Below are 21,490 nucleotides of genomic sequence, written 5' to 3'. Positions count from 1 at the left end.
CTCCAGAGCCTCCTACGGCTCCGCTCCCAGAGACTCCAGAGCCTTCCAGGGCTCCGCCCCTCAAGTCACTCGAGCCTCCTACGGCTCTGCCTCCCGAGCCTCCTGCGGCTCCGCCCCTAAAGTCCCCTACGGCGCCACCTTCCTTGGCTCCGCCTCCTGAGACTAACTCAGCTCCACCTCCTGGGCCTCCCTCGGCTCCACCTCCGGAGCCTTCCAAGCCTCCGCCTCTAGAGCCTCCTACGGCGCCACCTCCGGCGGCTCTGCCCTCGGAGCCTCCCGGGCCTCCTGCGGCTCCGCCACTCGAGCCACCCAAGCCTTCGACGGCTCTGCCTTCAGAGCCTCCCGAGCATCCTACGGCTCCGCCTCCCAGGCCTCCTGCGGCTCCGCCTCTCGAGCCACCCAGGCCTTCGACGGCTCTGCCCTCAGGGCCTCCCGGGCCTCCTGCGGCTCCGCTTCTCGGGCCTCCTACGGCTCCGCCTCCCGAGCCTCCTACGGCTCCGCCTCCAGAGCCTCCTACGGCTCTGCTCCCAGAGACTCCAGAGCCTTCTAGGGATCTGCCTCCAGAGCCTCCTACGGCTCTGCCTCCAGAGCCTCCTACGGCTCTTCTCCCCAAGCTTCTCAGAGCTTCGCCTCTGGAGCCTCCTGCGGTGCCACCGCCCTCGGCTCCACCTCCTGGCCATCCTCGGCTCTGTCTCCTGGGCCTTCCTCAGCTCCGTCTCCTGAGCCTCCTATGGCTTCGCCTCCTGAGCCTCCCTCAGCTCTGCCGCCTGAGCCTCCAGAGCCTCCCTCAGCTCCGCCTCCTGAGCCTCCAGAGCCTCCCTCAGCTCTGCCTCCTGAGCTCCCAGAGCCTCCCTCAGCTCTGCCCCCTGCTCCTCCAGAGCTTTCCATGGGTCCGCCTCTCTTGGCTCCGCCTCCTGGGCCTCCAGAACCTCCCACAGCTTCGTCTCCAGAGCCCCTCTCAGCTCTGCCTCCGGGACCTGGCCCTGTCCTGAGGCTGCCTCCCAGGCCTCCTGGGCCTGTCCCTGTCCGATGGCCACCTTCCAGGTACCCTGAACCGGCCTTTGCCTTGTGGCCAGCTCCCAGGCCACCCAAACCTGTCCCCTTAGTGTGGCCTTCTCCCCGGACCCCTGACCTAGTCCCTGTCCTGTGGCCTCCTCCCGGGCCTCCTGACCCAGTCCCTGTCCTGTGGCCTCCTCCCGGGCCTCCTGACCCTGTCCCTGTCCTGTGGCCTCTTCCCAGACCTCTTGACCCAGTCCCTGTCCTGTGGCCTCTTCCCAGGCCCCCTGACCCAGTCCCAGTCCTGTGGCCTCTTCCCAGGCCCCCTGACCCGGTCCCTGTCCTGTGGCCTCCTCCCAGGCCTCCTGACCTTGTTCTCGTCCTGTGGCCTCCCCCCAGACCTCCTGACCCAGTCCCAGTCCTGTGGCCTCTCCCCAGGCTCCCTGACCCAGTCCCTGTCCGGTGGCCTCCTCCCAGGCCCCCCATACCTGTCCTTGCCCGGTGGCCAGCTCCCAGACCACCTGAACCTGTCCTTGCCCTTTGTTCCCCTCAGGACTTCCTGCCTGCCCTCTGTGCCCCCCTGGACCTCCTGCCTGCCCTCTGTGCCCCCCTGGACTTCCTACCTGCCCTTTGTACCCCATTGGACTTCCTGCCTGCCCCTCGTTGCCCCCTGGACTGTCTATCTGCCCCACGTTGCCCCCTTGGATTGCCTGTCTTGCCTCCCTTTGGTCTGTCTAATTGTCCCTTGTATCTCCTTGGTCTGTCTCTGTGTCCCTTGTGCCCCCCTTCATCTGTCTGTTTTCCCCCCGGGTCTACCCCCTCACTCCTTGGTAATTTTTTCTGGTTGTTGTTCTTGTGGGTCTTTTCCCCTCTAGGACCATCTGGAATCCGGTCCTTTTGAGGGGGGCCTATGTTATGATCCCTTGTTGTCTGTCCCGTGTTTTCTGTTTTTCCCGTCTCTGTTCACACTCCATGTCACGTTTTCCTTGTTGTCCGCCCCGTGTTTCACTGTCTTCGTGTTAGAACTACATTTCCCATGATCCCCAGCACTCATCACTGCCAGCCGTGTGTCATTGTGCTCACATGATTGTAGTTTGTCATCATCTTGTATCCAGTGTCTATATATACCCTGTTTGTTCTCCATTCCCTTGTCTATCGTTGATGTTTGTGGACGCCTGTCTTCGTGCTCTTCCCCGTGTTCATCCTGCCGGTTCTGCCTTTCATGTTTTCCGTGTTTACGTTTTGTTTCCCCATCGCGGGTATTTCCTTTGTTTATGTTCTTCCCGTGTAGTTTTCACTGTTGTTAAATAAATCACTGCATTTGGATCCAACCCCTTGTCTGCCTCCTCCTGCATCGTTACAACTACGTGGAAAAATAGGAGTGCAAAGAAAGATTCACAAAGTATATGGCGTTCTCATGAAGGACAGATTGTTGCATCAACTAAGCTTCTCAATATTCTTATTACAAATGAGCATGGTTTTGACCATTGCACAAAGGGTGAAGTGATAAACAGAATTAAACAACAGGGATATTGGTCTCCATTTTACGAGCAAAGGTTTATGAGTTTTTTGTCCACATGTGAAGTCTGTGCTCAAAACAATTTCAGAAAAGGAATAATAAAACCCATAGGTCATATACCAGTGCCAGAAGGACCATTGAAGCATTTGGGTATGTATGGAAATCTTTACATGCTTGAGTTGACTGGAAGCAGTGCCATCAGCCGATCAGGGGTCAGGAACAGTAATCAAATTTTGATTACCGTTAATACCTAGATTTGGAACACCGAAAGGTTCTACAGTTTTTTATGTATGTTGTTTGAATGGACAAAAGAACACATGGAATGAGTAAGTTGAAAGATTCTTGAAGAGATTCATGAAGATGGTTTAAGATGGGAAAGTTTGAAAGTAGTTAATATACTGAATTATTATAATGATCGCTATTTTCACTGTTGAAGAATAACTTAAATTATTATGAGATTCCAAAACATTAAAAAGAAGGGGTGACTGTTATGAGATTGCAGACAGCGTGGGGGAGAGGATTGTCCCCTTCCGAGTTCCTCCCCCACCCAGCTTTCTCTCACACTCATTTTAAGTTTGATAAGTGTCTGTTTGAGACATAAATGCAAGAGCAGATTTTGAAGTGTGTGCTAAATGCACATCTCTAAATTGTTTTATTTTCTTTTGATTTGATTTTATATGGAAAATGTGACTTGACAATAATGCTAGATACAGTGATATGAAGGAGAGGTTCAAACAGCTTTCCTCATCATGGTTAATGTTTTATATATACAGAGGGAAATTTGAAGTTATGTGTTTATACTAAAGAGAAGAGATTCAGTTGAATGTTCATCTGAAAGAATAAATGTAGGTTCAAAACAATCTAGAGACTGTTATTGAATTAAAATTATGTTTTTAATTAAGCTTCCAAGAAGTTTGACAGAGGCTACCCTTTATTTTGTTTTGTTCTGATGTTACAGTCATATGCAAAAGTTTAGGCACCCCTGACAATTTCCATGATTTTCATTTATAAATAATTGGGTGTTTGGATCAGCAATTTCATTTTGATCCATCAAATAACTGAAGGACACAGTAACATTTCAGTAGTGAAATGAGGTTTATTGGATGAACAGAAAATCTGTAATATGCATCAAATGAAATTAGACAGGTGCATAAATTTGGGCACCCCAACAGATATATCACATCAATATTTAGTTGAGCCTCCTTTAGCAGAAATAACAGCCTCTAGACGCTTCCAATAAACATAGGAATGTGTCTGTTCAGACAGATTTTTTTTCTTCAGAGCCGAGCGGTTGTGTTTCAGCGAGCTGAGTAAAACCCACTGCGCATTTCATCGCCTCTTTCAGAGCCACCAAGCTGGATGAGAGTTTCGCTCCTGCATCGGAGAGTGTCTTGGTGGACTCGACTGGGCTAGCGCATTCGGGTGTGACGGCCCAGCCTGAGGCCGACGCCAAGCTGTCCGCTATGCTTTCCCGGGCCGCCACGAGTGTGGGGCTGGATTGAAACCCTCCATCCTCCCCTCACCTTTCACTACCCAAAACTGACTTCCTTGCTCGCCCACTTTCATTACCCTTTTCGGCAGGGCAGTCCACGGGTACACGGAGCTCCCCCAGGTGGATAAGGTGGTCGCGGTGCACCTTTGCCTGGAAAATGCCGCCACCTGGTGGGATCGACCGGCACTCCCCTCCAAGGCCTGTAGGTTTACGTCATCTCTTGTGACAAAGGCCTACAGTGCCGCTGGGCAGGCCGCCTCCGCCCTGCATGCCATGGCTCTCCTGCAAGTCCACCAGGCCAAGATATTACAAGATCTGCACCTGGGTAGTCCTGATCCTGATGTGCTGCAGGAACTGTGCTCAGTGACCGATCTTGGCCTCCGGGCCACAAAGGTTACATCGCACGCACGCGGACAGGCGATGGCCACCCTTGTGCTCCAGGAACGCCACCTGTGGCTGAATCTGGTCGAGATGCGGGACTTCGACAAGGCTCCCTTTCTCAACGCCCCCATCTCCCAGATAGGCCTATTCGGCGACACCGTTGAGGACTTTGCCCAGCAGTTCTCGGCGGTGAAGAAACAGACCTGTGGCCATCCAACACATCTTCCCCCGCTGTGGTTCAAGATACCGTGTCCCGTCTGCTGGCCAAGGGCGTCCCCCTGTGGCGGTGAAACCCCAGGCAGCTCCGACCCCAGCCCGGGCCCAGCTCTCTGCCCCAGCGTATAGCTCCCTGCAGGAAGCGGATGCACCCCCGTCTCACGAACCACCTACTGGACCCAGAAGGCTCCCAAGTGCTTCTGAAATGGGCATCCCAGGGAGAGAGACGTTTGCCATGGAGCTGGTATCCAGACCATTCCATACCATGGTGGAGGGCCGGGTGGAGAATCTTTTGTTTCCTTTTCTTTGTTGCCACACCCCAAACGTGCTGCAGTACCCACATTGTTGTTAGATGGCCCCAGCCGCATCTAACACTCTATGAAGAGAAAACATACTGAGAGAAAAGGCTGTGGCTGGCGCGGCCTGCTCCCATGCTATTTACGTCGCTTCCCCCTCTCAGGGATGTGGGTAACTGTATGACGTCTTTTGGGGCGTTGAGGAAGATTACGTGCAGTCTGATGCATCAGCAGTCCACATAACATGGTTCAGTATTGTGGCGTTTTTAGATATGGACCACTAGTGTCACTACATCGACACAACGTCGAGTGAGTGACAGAAGGGGAACGTCTTGGTTACTGTCGTAACCTCCATTCCCTGATGGAGGGAACGAGACGTTGTGTCCCTCTTGCCACAACACTGTACTAACCGCTGAAATGGCCGAATTCTGTTTGCCGATTCTCATTGGCCTTTTCTCAAAGATAAGAGGTTACCGAGGCTCTCAAGAGAGACCCCTAGTGTCACTACATCAACACAATGTCTCGTTCCCTCCATCAGGGTACGTAGGTTACGACAGTAACAAAGACGATTTATTTAGCCCCATCTGCACGTTTCCATAATAAATCAATTTTGAGACCTACGAGATAACAGGCAGGTGTAATATACTATATGTAATATGTTCAGCACATTTTTGGAGCGATGAGGAGGAGAGATAGTTAAGCATAGCTAAATAAGTTTACAGATTTAAAAAGCACAGATACAGCCTCATATAATACTTGTCAACCTTTTTTTATTAATCCTTCAACCTCTTGTCTGCTGTTGTTGAGGACATGAATAAAAACAAACGATGTGACTAAAATGCAGAGTAATCAATGGCAAGAATGAACTGAAGAGAACAGTGTGAAAATAATGTGCATGTAGTTTACACAGAACACAACTGTAATGTAGCTAAACTATGCATATTTCATTATATGTAAACGAGCATGTGCACCTCTTTTTGGAATAAAGGTTTAGCAAGAACATGGACATTGGTTGAAGAATGGTGTGGATTTACAGTAAACGCAGTCAATGAAAGTATTTATTATTAATAATGAACACGAATAACTGATGATGAGTTTAGAATATGCTGCATTATATTGGCAGACACCGGCAGCTGCACTCACTTTTTTAGAAAACCTTGCCAACCGCACAAGAACATTCCATATGAATGAAAGAATAACTTGCGCATGCACTTTTATTGCATTCTGTCTCACCATATTAGGATATTTAGTTATTTCTAAAAGTGAGGGTGACAAGTTCCCCGGTTAGGGTTAGGGTTGCTTGCTACGCAGATGACATTTTGCGAGCCTTCCTTAAATATCCAGAGGTGATGATGTAGATGTATTAACATGAATGTGAATGAATGAATGAATGTTACACAATACATCTTGGAATCAAATGTTATCATAGTGAGAAAAAGTTTAATATCATCTGATATGTATTCTTCAACAATAACATTCAATGCTGATGCTTTTATTTTTAACTGTCACACAATCTCATTTCCTTACTACATTAACAGCAATAACAACTGATTGTGTGCTTATTAACTTGAACTGTGTCCATTCACCCTTGCACATACTCACAGGGTGTGTATATGTGAATGGGGGTTGGTGGCATTCTCTGTCTATACAATTATTTTGTCATTGTTAACATACTGTAATTATCAATGCATAGAATCAAGTGGATTAATTCATGATTTTAAAGGGATAGTTCCCAAAAATTTAAATCCTATCATCATTTCCACACCCTCATGTTGTTTCGAACCTGTATTATTTTCTTTCTTCCATGGGACACTAAAAGAAATGTTAGACAGAATTTTCAATTTTGGGTGAATGATCCCTTTAATATTTTTGGTTTTAATCTGCAAATATGCAGCTTTTATATTGCTAATATGCTCATATTTAATTAAGTGATTAAATATGGATTAAACAACTTAAGCCTATTCATTTTCAGAGAGATTGCTTTTTATTGGGAAAACAATTATGAACAAAACTGCTTTGTATTTGTAATGTTGTCTGTCATGCTGATGTGTCTTTGAATTTTCAATGACTCACGGTGCACACTGTGTTATATTATCATGTCTGATGTAATCATTAACTATAAACATTAGCAGTGGGCATAAGGTTATGATGTGGAAAACTGGTGTCTTATCTTAAGGGATTTAAAACAAAATGTGTTCTTTGAGTCATACACTTTTTTTACACAGTTATTTATTTATTTGATCAAGAATCTCATATCAAGCTGTGTAGAGAGGTCTTTTCTTGGAAATGGGGATGTCCAATACAGATGTAATTCATTATGATATGCTGCACACATGTAATCAAGTAGCATTTTGTTAATTCAGTGGTAATTTTAAGATGTAAAGCAAGAATTTTAATACTAATACAATCAGTTATTTTGCATTTACTAAAATGTGTGGATTTATAATGTATTATTTTTATTATTGTGTTTGATAATTAGAGTGACTTTTTAAAGTGGACACAGGTTTTATTTGCTAACTTCAGTCTTTGTCTAAAATCAGACCAAGTGCACTTTATCAGGAAACCCAGAATTGTTCTGTTTAGCTAATAAGAGGAAACCCCACCTAAAGCCCCTGAACTTGCACAGGCAGGAAAAAGCCCTTTTCTACTGTGTGTATCTGTCTTTATCCTTCCCCCTCCTCACATACACATAATGATGGTGCATCTGGACTTTAGACTAGTGAGTAATAAAAACTGAAGAGTAATCTCTAGGCTTATTCTTGTTGGACAAGCAGGGGAAAGGTTGAACACTTTTTGTTCTGTAACAGCAGACAAGACGGTCTGTCTTAAAAGGCGACATTATCACTCTTCCAGATGAGCTTGAGAGGACCAATGTGGAAGACGTCTCTCAGAAGATTATTTAAAAGCTGAAGTTAAACTCTAGAATGGTACAGATCAACTGCAGGGTTGTGTGACTTGTCCACAAGAATTAGAATTAGTTTGAGAATCAGCCAGTTTTTGTGTTCTGCGGTGTTGGGAAAGAAACGCATCTCCTCTATTTGCTGCCAGTCAAGTGGAATGGAAGAAACATGTCTGCTGCTCTAGAGAAATATTGTGGCTCCGTTTTTTGGGTGAGTTTTGTGAGGTTCGTTTTCAAGTCCTGAGATTTGTATCTTTGTATTGTACAGAAATATAGTCTAAAAATACAGTGACGATGTCACAAGCATTACAGGATGGCTTATGTTTTACAGTTAATAATGGTCTGTCTCATTAACTTATTTAATATATAAATCTACTTGAGCTACTAAAATCTGCTCTGTACTATGATAACCATAATCGTCAAGGTTTTTTCTCTTCACTAACTAAACGTCTTTTGCCACAATTTGCCTCTAACTAACATCTTATGGATAATTTTTTTTACAACAGTCACTGGGGACATTAAGACCTTCTGTAAAGCTGCTTTGAAAGGATTTGCATTGTGAAAAGTGGTACACAAATAAAAATGACTTGACTTGATAAAACGAGTGGTAAAATGTAATTCCACACGATGAATTAAGATCATCAAAATTTAGCTTTTCATGAAAACAAATTCTAAGTACAGTATATAGCTTCCCACACAAGTTAAACACTGTCACACATGACACTAATATAATGCTATAAACATTAACTTAACATCTTAAAATGGAACATAAAACATCCTTATAAGGTAGTACTTTTTATTTGCAAAATTAAATAAATAAGGTTAAAAAAATAAAATAATAGTACTTTTAACACCAATCTACTGTGAAAGCAGGTTTTATTAATTTTTTGCTAAATGTATTATCGTAATTCATGGTAAATTGCTTCTAATGTCTTTTTTAATGCTTTTATGTTTTATGCTTTTATGTGTGTGTGTGTGTGTCAGAATGCCTCATACCTGCAGCGTCCAGACCCTGATTTGCCAGTGTGTGTTGAGAAGACTGTGCTGGTGTGGCTTCCATTAGGTTTTCTGTGGCTTTGTGCTCCATGGCACTTGGTTAGTCTGTTTAAGACATCAGCCAAAGCTCCACTCTCAAGACTCTACATCTGCAAACAGGTGAAATTATTCGCAATACTGACATTTAATAAAAAATTATTATTACTAATAGATGCAATTCAGTAGAAATGACTCAAGTAAACCATGTATAACCCTTATTTGATCAGCTATGAAATTGTTTCTTTCCTTGAAAATGTTCCCACGATCTGTGCATAATCTACAAAAAACATATATTACAGAGTTAAATCAAATATGTAAGTCCCATAATAACTTTAATAATAATAATAATAACTAATAACCAATATCCACAATCTGTCTAGCTGTATGAATACTGCCCAAACAGCAACAAGTGATTTGCTTGAAATATATTAACATTGAGACTGCTTTTGTTCTATACACAAGCATACAATAGTAATCTTTTTTCTTGATTCATCCCTCCCCAAGGGCCCCCCAAAAATGCCAAATAGCTGCCCCATTTTCACATTAAAGGAATCCCAGAGCCCCAGCCTTCTACATGACACTTCCTCAACTCCGCGCACCACTCCCGAAAGCAGGGTGCTCCAACCGACTTCCACCCTCTTAAAACAATCTGTCTGCCGATCATAACACTGTTTTATGTGTTTATCCCCTATATTGATGACCGCCCCATCGCCTAAAATACAGAGTCTGGGGCACAAGGAAATTTGAGTGTTGAATATGTCACACATAAAACTCTGAACCTTCAACCAAAATTATTGGATCTTAACACACCACTAAAAAACATGGGTTGTGTCTCCACCTTCTGATTGGTATCACCAGCAGGTGGGTGTGTCTTTAAGACCAAACCTATACAATCTATTGGGTGTCCAATAGAATCTGTGTAAAATCTCACCCTTGCATCTCTGTATAAAAAGGCTCACCCTTGCATCTCTAGATGCACACTTGATGTTTTTAGAATCCTAGTCCACACTCCCTCCTCCAATACCAAGTTTAAATCATTCTCCCATAATCTCTTGATAGAAGTTAAAGCTCCAACCCCCAGTATCTGAATCAGCAGGGAGTAATACACTGATGCCTCATGACCTTTTCCAAAAGCAGTAATCACCTCTCCCAGAGTATCTGCCGCTTTAGGTGGGTGTTTGCTACTCCCACAAATAGTACAGATCAGGTGGCACAGCTGTAAATACCTTTAGAGCTGAGATCTGAAAATCCTAAAATGTTGAACCAAATTTTCAAAGGATCTCAACACTCCCTTTATTAACCTCCCTCAAAATCCACTCTGACCAGCAGAAAAGGATTTATTAATACATAATTTGGGGTTCAGCCATATGCTCGGGCAACGTTTAAATAAATGTCCAAATTAAACACTCTAAGGGTGGAAGCGACCAATGATTGATTGATTGATAACTTTATTGATCCCCTAGGGGGAAATTCACACGTTACAGCAGCAACACAACCCATATCTTTAAAAATATATAATTTAAAAAGTAGTAATATAATAGATAAAAACAACAAGAACAAAGCAAAACAACAGACAATAAACAATATTGCACCAACCCAAGCACTACATCATAATAATAATACACCAGTAGCGATCATAATATTGATTGTACAGTCTTATGGCAGATAGCAAAAAATACTTTTTGTAATGCTCTTTTGAGCAGCCCAGATGAATTAACCTTGCACTGAATGATACAAATGTCTGAGACTGAATGCATAATAATAAAACAGTATCAGCCTATGCAATTTACTGAAATTTAATCTGTGACGTTTACCATTCCAAATGAAGGACTTCACTATGCTATCAAATTGCTTGAAATAAGAGAAGGAGACATCTATAGGAAGAGACTGTAGCAGAGTTGAATTTTGGAATATAATACATTTTAACAACATTAACTTTCCCAATCATAGATAAATGTACTGAAATCCACCTGCCCACATTGCTCGAAAACCTTTTTATTAAAGGGTCAAAATTAACTCATTATCATTAACTAAATCACTCAGATTTGCTTGGAATAAAATACCTGAACACTTAATGCCCTGTTTGGGCCACTGGAGGGCACCCGGCTGAAAAGCTGTTACCGGGCAGTACATTGATTCGGAATTAGACCAATTAACCAATGTACTTAGAAAAGGAATTGATAATTCTGTGGAGGCAAGGCATAGATGTAGTAGGGTTGGAGATGAATAATAAAAGTAATCTGCGTAAAGCAAAAGCTAATGCACCACAGCTCCTCCACCACCACTGGAAAATCACCCTCCTTTCTTATTGTGGCTGCTAATGGCTCCAGAGTAAGACAGAACAATTATAGGGAAAGAGGGCAACCCTGCCTGGTGCCACTATCCAGAGTAAAATAATCTGAAATTAATCCATTTGTTTGTACTGCCACTACTGGGTGTCCATAAAGTAACTTATTCCAACCAATAAAAGTACTCCCGAACCGATACATTTCCAGAATCTTAAAAAGATAATCCCATTCTACCATATCAAACACCTTTTTAGCATCAAGTGAGATGGCAGCGACTGGAGACTGATCATTCGCCACTGACCACATGATATTGATGAAACCCTAATGTTATCAGAAGAGCTGTGGCCCAAATGTAACCCACCTGATCTATGTGTATAAGAAATGTCATAACTTTACTTCATCTGTTATATTTTAACATTTAACATTCTTTAATGATTCCGTATAAACTTCTAGCAAAAGTGGAGACAATTCTGTAGCATAAGATCTAAAAACTCCGTGGCAAGGCCACCTGGCCCCAGAGCCTTGCCTGTATGCAAGGCCTTAATTACCTCACCATCAGTTTAGGAAGTTCTAATAGTTCCAAAAAGTTTCTAATATCCTCATCAGTAGATGAAGATTTGGAACTATAGAGATCAAGATAGAATTGGTTAAAAGCATTATTAATATCAATGGCTGAGGTAAATATTTCACCACCAGCAGATTACCAGATTTCAATCTGGTCAATTCTCTTAGGCCATCAAATGATATTCGGCACTTCAGCTCTGCCTTGGCACTTTTAATATTCCCTTCCTATTTCATGAGTTCTTGTGTTTTGGATTGTTAGGTGAATGAGGCATACTATATGATCCAGCCCCTTAGAACTGCTTTAAATGCCTCCCAAGCCACACCCACAGAGGATACTGAGGACCAGTTGGTCTCCATATAAACTTTAATTTCAGCCTTTAACATTTGTTATAATTCAGGATTTTGCAAAAGGGATACTGTAACAGGGTTTAAAATGGGAAAATAGGAGACGGGAACTGGCTGAACTGTCAAAATAATGTTTAATTAAAACTTAAAAAGACACACATGGCAGCTGCCTGTGGCTCTCTCTGTCGCAAACTGCCACATCAGGCTGCGTTTATCCCTATCCTTGGCTGATTAGCCTGATTGGGGCCCACCTTTCTCCTCGTCACACTTCTCACTCCTTTGATTCATGTACATCTACCCCTTCCTTTCTATGCTTTCCCCACTTTTCGAGACCTGGGAGGGAAACAGAGAGAGAGAGAGAGAGAGAGAGAGTGTAGAGAGAGATAAAAAATTGCTCGGCGGTTCCCAGACACACCGTCGCATGGTCCTCGACCACTCCTCCACCCTCTGCAGGACGACAGCCACTCCTTCCCAGGCGGAACAGAGTGTGTCCTCCGACCCCTGGCGGATCTCTCTCTCCCGCAATGCAGCATCTGGCTGCATTTATCCCTCTCCTCTGCTGATTAGCCCGATTGGGGCCCGGCCATGTGCAATCACCTCCTCCTTGTCACAGATAAATTAATGCACCAACTAAACAAGGTCCTTTTCTCCATATGTAGCAACAACCCTAAATCCACCAGTGTGTAATCTGAGACTAAAATGTTTCCAAATGAGCAATCAACAACAGATGAAATGAGGGACTTAGATAGAAAAAAAAATCTATTCTTGAATAAATCTTACGGACTGATGAAAACAATGTATAGTCCCAACCAGATCAGTTCAAAAGTCTCCAAATATCTGTAAGTCCAAGATTTGTACACATCCTGTGAAGCATCAATGTTGAGTCCATCAAAAGATTAAAGTCTCCTCCCAATATATCATGAGGTGTGCCAGCGGCTTGCAACACCCCTTAAAGATCTATAAAAAAAGCCCAGATCATCAACGTTAGGTGCAAAATATTGGCCAAAATAAGACACTGCCCCTGAATTTCTGCTATTTCTGCTTACTTATCAGTGTAATGACTCCCCTGCTCTTACTTGAAAGAAAAAAATTCCACCCTATATCTTCCCATTTTTCAGCTTCCTGCATGGAAAGATGCATTTCTTGAAGAAACACTGTATCATATTTCTAATGCTTAAGAAGAGAAAAAGCCTTCCTTCTTTTTATGGGGTGCCCCAACCCATTCACATTCCATGGGGAGAGAGACAATCCACTCATATTAACACTTGACATTTTGACATATGAGAAAAAATTGTGTGTCAAAAACTAAATTCTAAAGACCACATTCCAACATTAGTGCAACAAACTTCCCCCAGAACCAAAAAAATAGAAAAAAGAAAAACATGTGCATTAACCCCGTGCATGACATCGCCAACTGGCGTCCATCCCTCTAAACTCAAAAAGGCCATGTATGCCTACGAGAGCCCCCGCGACAACTTTGCCATCAGATTGCTCAAGTCAGAGCTCAGTGAGATAGAGTTACTCAACAAAAGATCATCTATAAAACAAACTCCAGCCAATAGGTGGAATTAGCACAAAGAACATGTAGATTCATCCACATAACTGTCCCGATGTCCCACAAAATAAAACTCCAGCTGCTAGGTGGAACCAGCACAAATGAGACAAAAAAGGTGCTCAATTTCCTCGAACAGTTAAGTGAATTTTCAGTGAGTCAGTCCATTCGGTTACAACGTGAGTACCAAGTCAAGTCAAGTCAAGTCAATGTTATTTGTATAGCGCCTTTCACAACACACATCGTTTCAAAGCAGCTTTACAGAATATTAGTATTAACAGACGATAAGAACTGTAATGTCTATAAAGTCGATTAATCATCATTGTGTAATTTAGATAAAATACGAATTTTAATAGTGTTTATAAATAATTAAATGATAATTGTATTAATAACCCCAGTGAGCAAGCTGTAGGCTGACTGTGGCAAGGAACACAAAACTCCATAAGATGTAGATTAATGGAGAAAAATAACCTTGGGAGAAACCAGACTCACTGTGGGGGCCAGATCCCTCTGGCTAACATTATGAATGTAATGTAAATATTAATTATGTATAGGTAAAATCATGGTTTAAAATTATTAAACTGAGTGATAAGGGTCATTGATTAAACATAGATTGTGTTTGAACTGTAAGATTAATGACCAAAGTCTTTGAAGTCCATCTTGATTAATTGCAGAAGTTCACAGATGCAATTGTCCTTGTTAATTGGCTGATGAAGGCTTTTGTTGGCAATTGTTAGTCTAAGCATTTCATTTCAGGATCGTAGTCCATAAATAGACCGAGGTGATGCAGGTTGGAGTTGGCATAATTTCATCCTCTGAAGTCCGTCATAATAGATTGAAGTGATGTTTGGCTGGCACCGGCTGCATTTAGTCATCATCATTCTGCGACATGTAGCAGTTGCGACATGTAGCAACATGAAGCAGGAATGGTGCTGGATCCAGCCGGTTCTGGTGACCTCAGGATAGGAGTCCCGAGGTTGAGACAGGGAAACAAATAAAAAGATGTAAGCGTAGATGCCATTGAATTTATTGCAGAGTTAGAGATCATGCTCAATGTTTCTGGTTTCTGGTTCCGGCAGACCCAACTAAAGCAGCCTAATTGTGGGATAAATTAGGTGTATGCCTGGCTAAATAGATGAGTCTTTAGTCTAGACTTAAACTGAGAGAGTGTGTCTGCATCTCGAACAGTGTTTGGGAGACTATTCCATAATTTAGGAGCCAAATATGAAAAGGATATTCCTCCTTTAGAGGATTTTGATATTCTAGGAACTATTAATAGGCCAGAGTTTTGCGATCTTAATGAACGTGTTGGAATATAGCGTGTTAGAAGATCACTTAAGTACTGCGGAGCTAGACCATTCAAAGCTTTGTACGTAGTTAACAGAATTTTAAAATCAATACGGAATTTAACAGGTAGCCAATGTAACGATGATAAAATTGGGCTAATATGATCATATTTCTTGGTTCTCGTCAGCACTCTGGCTGCTGCATTTTGAACCAATTGAAGTTTATTTATTGATCTTGCTGGACATCCTCCCAGTAATGCATTACAGTAATCTAGTCTTGAGGTCATGAACTCATGAATTAGTTTTTCGGCATCAGCAACCGAGAGCATATGCCTTAATTTAGCAATATTTCTTAGGTGGAAGAATGCTGTTCTACAAACACAGTGTAAAGCGCTGTACCACAAAATAACATACTCGCTCCATTGACTTTATGAAGGACATCACTTGCTGGGGACATGTGAATGTTTTCCGGCCATCTTTAGCATTTATTCTCAATTTGGCCGGGAACATCAGTGCAAAAGCGACCTTCTGTTGATGTAAGAGTTTCTTGCATTCCTTGAATTGATCACGCTTCTCTCTTGTCGAATTTGCAAATTCTGCGAACAAGAAAATGCTGTGGTTCAAAAAAGCCACCTTTACTCCTCGACCTTGCATAACACCATGTCTTTATCGGATGATCTCAGAAATTTGGACAGAATTGATCGGGACGTGTCTCCATCAGCAGATCGTCGAGCCGGAACCCTGTGGGCATGCTCGATTTCCAGTTAATGGCCTGTTATGTCAAGCAGATTCTGAAAGAGTTCTTCCAGAAATTTCACAATATCCTGACCCTCTTCGGCATCAGGAATTCTGATGATTCGGACCTTAAATCAATGGCAACGGTTCTCCAAAGTCCTCCAACTTCTCCCAGACATGCTCCAAATCCACCTTGGTCGCTAGTGGATTAGCATAATTCCCTCTCTGATGACTCCAGATAATCGATCCGTTTCTCAACATCCCCCAATCTTGTAACCACCTCAGAGAAATTTGTCTCCATGGCAGTAAATGGTCTGCACTTATATAGTGCCTTTTAACCTTTACGGTATTCAATGCGCTTTACACTGTGACTCATTCACCCATTCACACACATTCATACACCAATGGCGGCATGCTAGCCTGCCATTGGGAGCAACTTGGGGTTCAGTGTCTTGCCCAAGTGCCTGTTGTCATGTGGAGTCGTGTGGGACGGGATTCAAACCACCAACCCTGTGATTAGTGGCCGACCCGCTCTACCAACTGAGCCACAGCCGCCCCAGCCGCAGTGACCGATCAATGATCCTCCAAGTCAGCAACAACCTTCATCAGCATTGCCGACATGTTCAACATTCTCACCGAATTTTCCTCATTTCTCTGACCAAATTGACTCCCTGGCTTGGGGCTTTCTCAGAGATATCAGCATTAGTCTTTTATAGTCCGAGGATTTTGAATTCTTTGACATATTGTCCTCCAAAAACATTTATGGAACAGAGTGTATCAAATCTCACTGGTTTATGTCATTAATAGTGTTAAAACATGGTTACGGTTAGAGATTGTGATTGCCTTTCACATGTCCGAACCTTGCATGGTGTCACGTGACTCCAATTGTCAGCTTTTAATAAGAGTCAGATATATAGTAAAAATATTTCCCAAAAAATATTAATTTTTATAAAGGAAAAAGATCAAAACATTACTAAAGATATCAGAAAACAGGGAAAACCCATCAGCTGTGATGTGTTCTATTCTTTAAGACAAATATGAAAGCCGCCAATATGAAAGCCAGCATGATTAACAAATGTGAAAGCTGCTATGTGTTCATTATATTCATGCAAAAGTACCTGGTAACACCTTTAGAGATATGTTTATATCATTTGTGGATAAATGTTTTTGTGACTTCCCTTTAAAGTAGCTAATGGTAATTAATGATTTGATTTATTTAATTGATATTCAAGAAGTATTAACATTATCATTAAGTCTTTTATCATGCAGCACCACACAATAAAGTTAACTGTATTAATCTGAATGATGTTCCTTCTCATATCCTAACTTTTTTTTTTTTTCATAAGATTTTGGTTGGCCTCCTGTTTCTGACAGCGATAGCAGAGCTTGCTCTTACTCTTGGTGAAGATTATGGACCATCAAGTGATTCCACCATTCAAAAAAATCCAACAGTGCTTTATACAAATCCTGTTCTGTTTGCTGTTTCATGGGTAAGTTCATAACCTGATTGCTTTTGTAGTAGCCTAATTTATGTGAATTATGTGAGCATGAAAAATGTACTTGAGTCCAAAACTACTCAATAAAGAACATGAAATTTGCACATGTTGAGTAGTTGTGTTTGTGCTTGTATAGATCATTGTTATGCTGTGCCAAGAGTCTGTGCGGCACAGAATGACAGTGGTGGACTCCGGCAGCCTCTTCCTGTTCTGGCTGCTTCTAGTGGTGTGTCAGGTCTTCCAATTTCAGACTTTACTGAGGGATGCATTGAGCCAGGTACCTACTCTAACACATATGCACTCTCTTTATAATGCCTTTATTTTGTTAGTTATATAATTTAGTTTTGTTGTATTGTTATGTAAGTTATATTGTTCCTCAGGAGGAGATAGTTGATCTTCCACGGTTCTGCCTGTTCTATATAAGCTATGGACTGCAACTGATCGCATTTGTTTTATCAGCCATTGCTGATGTTTCACCTGAAGTTAAAAAACTTTCAAAAAAGGTACACAGAATATGAAAGAAATGTCAAGATATTTCTCACAGTTTAAAGTAAGCATGTAACAAATGTATATATGATCATGTAATACAAATATATTTATTTTCTCTCATCCAATTCAGAATCCCGAAGCTACAGCAACTTTCCTCAGTAGAATCACCTTTAACTGGTTTAACAGGTGGATCTGAGTTTTGTTTTTATGCTTCTAATTTTGCATTTTGTGATCTGCTTTGTTTCTGATTAGAGCATCTTTTGATGTCCTTTTACATGTCACTTACATGTCACATCTAAATGGGACAGAAATGAGTGTACATTCACTACATGAGTGTCATACACAAACAATACATGTTTATTCATGTGTTCAATAACCTTGTAAATCTTCTTCCACAGCATGGTCTTCAAAGGTTATAAAAGGCCTCTAGTTCAGGAGGACATGTGGGATCTGAATGAGAAAGATTCCACTCATTCTATCTGTCAGCAGTTTGAGGAGGTTATGAGCAAAGAACTGAAAAAATCTCACAGTGTCCTACAGAAGAAAAAATCTAAACGAACGTCTGATCATAATCAGAATGGCTTGGCCAAAGGAGTCAGTCAGGATGTTCTAGTTATGGTGAGAGAATAATTTCCCATAGTTGTAGATAATATTTAGAAAATTATTCTGTCTGCATCACTACTTTATTAATTATTAACTTTGTCCAAATGCATTGAGGATTAGCAGTGTAGTACAACAATATCACACAAGCAAGAGTGCTGTATAGCCCTATATCAACACAGCCGTCCCAATGGTGCAGGGTAATAACAGCCATGCTGATTAAGGGCCATACAGCATGATTGCGAGTGTTATATTGCTTTTATACAAGAGTTCAACACACAGCTAAAAAAAGAAATAAGGAAAAACGGAGGACTGTTACAAAAAAGCACACTTGTGCAGGGAACTACTTTCTTATGCCACGGATCAGGATGTGCACAAGTCTCCATTACTAATTCAAGAACATCACTTTAGAACTAGTAAAGATGGCTTGGGCTGTTTCTTACAAGTTATTGGAGAAACAAGAATGTGTGTGTGTGTATTTGTTTGAGAGAGAGAGAGAGAGAGAGAGAGAGAGAGAGAGAGAGAGAGCAATTGAGCGTTTGCAATTACCAGCAACAGTATAGCTGTTTAACTCTTTTCCTCAGCTGTAATGTTAGTCTACTTGTTGAAAATAATAGAATTTTGGTCAAAACAGAACCAAAAACATTCACTACAGAAACTGTATTTTCCCCACCATGTAGAATGTTAAGCGGAGTTATACAAACAGTAAAGTATCCCAGTGCGGATTGGGACTGGCACTCTTGGAACGTCTCTTGTCCAGTCAGATTCGAGGACCGGAACAAACTGTTTTGTTTTATAATAATAAAAAAATATATATTTCGCATTGGCTCATTCTGAGCAGAAATCTTTTTAGTTTTTTTTATTTCTGTTCCAACATTTCACAGTCTACTTTCCAAATGGTAACTGATAAGAACAAAATAAAAGATCAGTTAATAACATTCTTTTTAAAATTACAGTACACTGTGCTAAGGATGGGTGATAAAAAAGTCCTTTTCAAGGCAAGTCCACTCTACGGCAATTTTTGGAATGCTCCCAGACAGCTATTTTCTATGATTACAAGCGGGATGAAAGTACAGCTACATCTACTTAAATGGTTAAAGACTGAAATTTCCAAAATGGTTGGTCATGGTTATGATCAAAGAACAAAATTTAAATAAGCAGTAAAATCTGACAACAATGATGATAAATGGTGGTTCTTTATTTCGGATCACGCAAAAAAAAGTTACATTTTCTCGGCTGGTTTGGCTAATGTGCATCTGCGTTCTCGAGTTTATTGAAAGGCGATCTCGGTATCGAAAAGGTGATTGGCTTTTTTCTGTTTCTACATTTGCCATATTGGGTGTTCCAATTTCTCCTACTCATTTTAATACAAGTGCTCCATCTCAGGCTACATAGTAAATAATCTCTGGTGACATACCAGTTGATATGATCATATCAAGCAATAATTCAGTGAAGACGCAGTACTTTTGAGAGAAGTACTTTTTACCTCTAATATTTTTTTCTAACGCTGCAGTTTATTTCAGGATCACAGGACTTGGTTATGTGAGAAACCCTTTGGTCTTTGGTTTCATAAAAAATATAGGAAGGAAATTAACTGGTTATTTAGCTGTTACAAACATCTAAAAATAACGTTTTCAATCCACAACAATTGAAAGGGACTTAGGTTCTAAGTCCAAAAAAAATCTTGTTTGTATCGTTCCTTGAATAGATTTCAGTCCCTTTTTCAGTGACTGTATTTAAATGAATTTGAAACACTTTTTCAGTGTAATATGTTGATGCTAATCATTCAAAACAAAATAATCTAAACTAACTGACTGATGCTCACACAATATTTACTATTAGGAGGAGACTGGAAAAAAAAAGAAAAAGAAAGAGAAAAAGGTTTCTGAATCAGACTTTCCACATTCCTGGCTGGTTCCTACCATTGGTAAAACGTTCAAAGGTGTGCTTATTAAGTCAGCCCTCTTCAAATTGATGCAAGATCTTCTATCATTCGCCAGCCCACAACTTCTCAAGTAAGTCATATCCCCTTGGGACTACAGAGCAACCACATTTCCAAATGCTCTTCCCCTGGCCTGTATAAATACATTAGGCCTACCTTGTTTTTTGAATTCTTAACACATTATATGTGGACTAAAGGTTTGCGAAACCTTTGCGGACCTCATGGTCTGCAAAAAGGAAACCGTCAGTCAGTTTCTACCTTCTTAGTTCTTCACTTTTTTCTTCCTTTCAAACAGTTGTATTGTTTCTGAACCTTGTGTGCCATGTGTCAATACTGAATGTTGTGGTTTGTCAACAGGTTAATGATATCCTTCACTCAGGACAAAACAATTCATGCATGGATGGGCTACTTGTATGCAGTTCTGCTTGTGTTGGTGGCTTTTTTACAGTCTGTATTTCTACAACAGTATTTCCAACGATGTTTTGTCCTGGGGATGAAAGTACGCACAGCTATCATGGCTGCTGTTTACAAGAAGGTACACAAATCCTTCTGTTACTTTAGTTTGTAATCCTTTTTTTCCAGAATGGGCAGCATTTGATGTTACAGACTTCTACCTTTATATCATTGTATTTCTAGTGTTGTTCCAGACAAATACTTAATTATTTAGCTATAATATTTTGTGAGTGCTTTTAGCCAGAGAATAAACTATCACTGGATGATTTTGTTCATTATTTACTGGTTCCTTTCAGGCATTAGTTGTTTCCAATGGCTCTAAAAAAGAGTCAACTGTTGGAGAGATTGTCAACCTGATGTCAGCAGATGCCCAGAGGTTTAATGATGTCACCAATTTCATCCACTTGCTATGGTCATGTCCACTGCAGATAATTTTGGCCATAGCTTTCCTCTGGATTGAACTGGGTCCATCAGTCTTAGCGGGTCTGTTAGTCATGGTGCTGATGGTGCCCATTAATGGTTGGCTGGCAACCAAGTCGAGGAGCTTCCAGGTGATTCAGCTGCAAATTGCTCTATAAAGCATTTTTCATGTAAAGCACATAGCTGGTTTTAAAGAAATATAATTTATGCACTGCAACATCATTCACTTAAGTCAACAACTTTTTTCAGATGGAAAACATGAAATTTAAAGACAAGCGCATGAAAATCGTGAATGACATACTGAACGGAATAAAAGTGAGTAACTTCACACCATATTTTAATTTTCAGTTCAGTCAACTGAAAATAGGAAATGTAATTTCTCTCTGAGGACTCGATAGTATGGGATAACATGAGCCAGTGATATATTAGTTTCCCTTGTGTAAGCCCCCTCGTCTGGTTCAGCAGCAGGATTCTTGCTTGAAACAT

At 41.5% G+C, this 21,490-nt stretch overlaps 1 protein-coding gene across 2 annotated transcripts in view; it reads left to right on the top strand.

Annotated features, from left to right (window-relative positions):
- Positions 1-7,578: 7,578 nt before the first annotated feature.
- The window catches only part of abcc2 (ATP-binding cassette, sub-family C (CFTR/MRP), member 2), a 62,266-nt gene continuing 48,354 nt past the window's right edge, over positions 7,579-21,490 (top strand). The window contains exons 1-11 of one of the 2 annotated variants that reach the window (XM_052089491.1): positions 7,579-8,010; positions 8,784-8,954; positions 16,951-17,094; positions 17,237-17,377; positions 17,481-17,603; positions 17,720-17,775; positions 17,988-18,207; positions 20,032-20,204; positions 20,489-20,666; positions 20,881-21,135; positions 21,254-21,319. In XM_052089491.1, coding sequence (XP_051945451.1) covers positions 7,969-8,010; positions 8,784-8,954; positions 16,951-17,094; positions 17,237-17,377; positions 17,481-17,603; positions 17,720-17,775; positions 17,988-18,207; positions 20,032-20,204; positions 20,489-20,666; positions 20,881-21,135; positions 21,254-21,319 — 1,569 coding nt within the window. In that variant the 5' untranslated portion in view covers positions 7,579-7,968. The remainder of the gene's footprint in view (positions 8,011-8,783; positions 8,955-16,950; positions 17,095-17,236; positions 17,378-17,480; positions 17,604-17,719; positions 17,776-17,987; positions 18,208-20,031; positions 20,205-20,488; positions 20,667-20,880; positions 21,136-21,253; positions 21,320-21,490) is intronic. The other variant, XM_052089492.1, reaches the window with a different exon arrangement.

This window comes from Xyrauchen texanus, chromosome 24 (genome assembly GCF_025860055.1).
Source record: "Xyrauchen texanus isolate HMW12.3.18 chromosome 24, RBS_HiC_50CHRs, whole genome shotgun sequence".
In the NCBI taxonomy this organism is placed as follows: domain Eukaryota; kingdom Metazoa; phylum Chordata; class Actinopteri; order Cypriniformes; family Catostomidae; genus Xyrauchen; species Xyrauchen texanus.
This window is presented reverse-complemented; position numbering and strand designations above follow the sequence as displayed.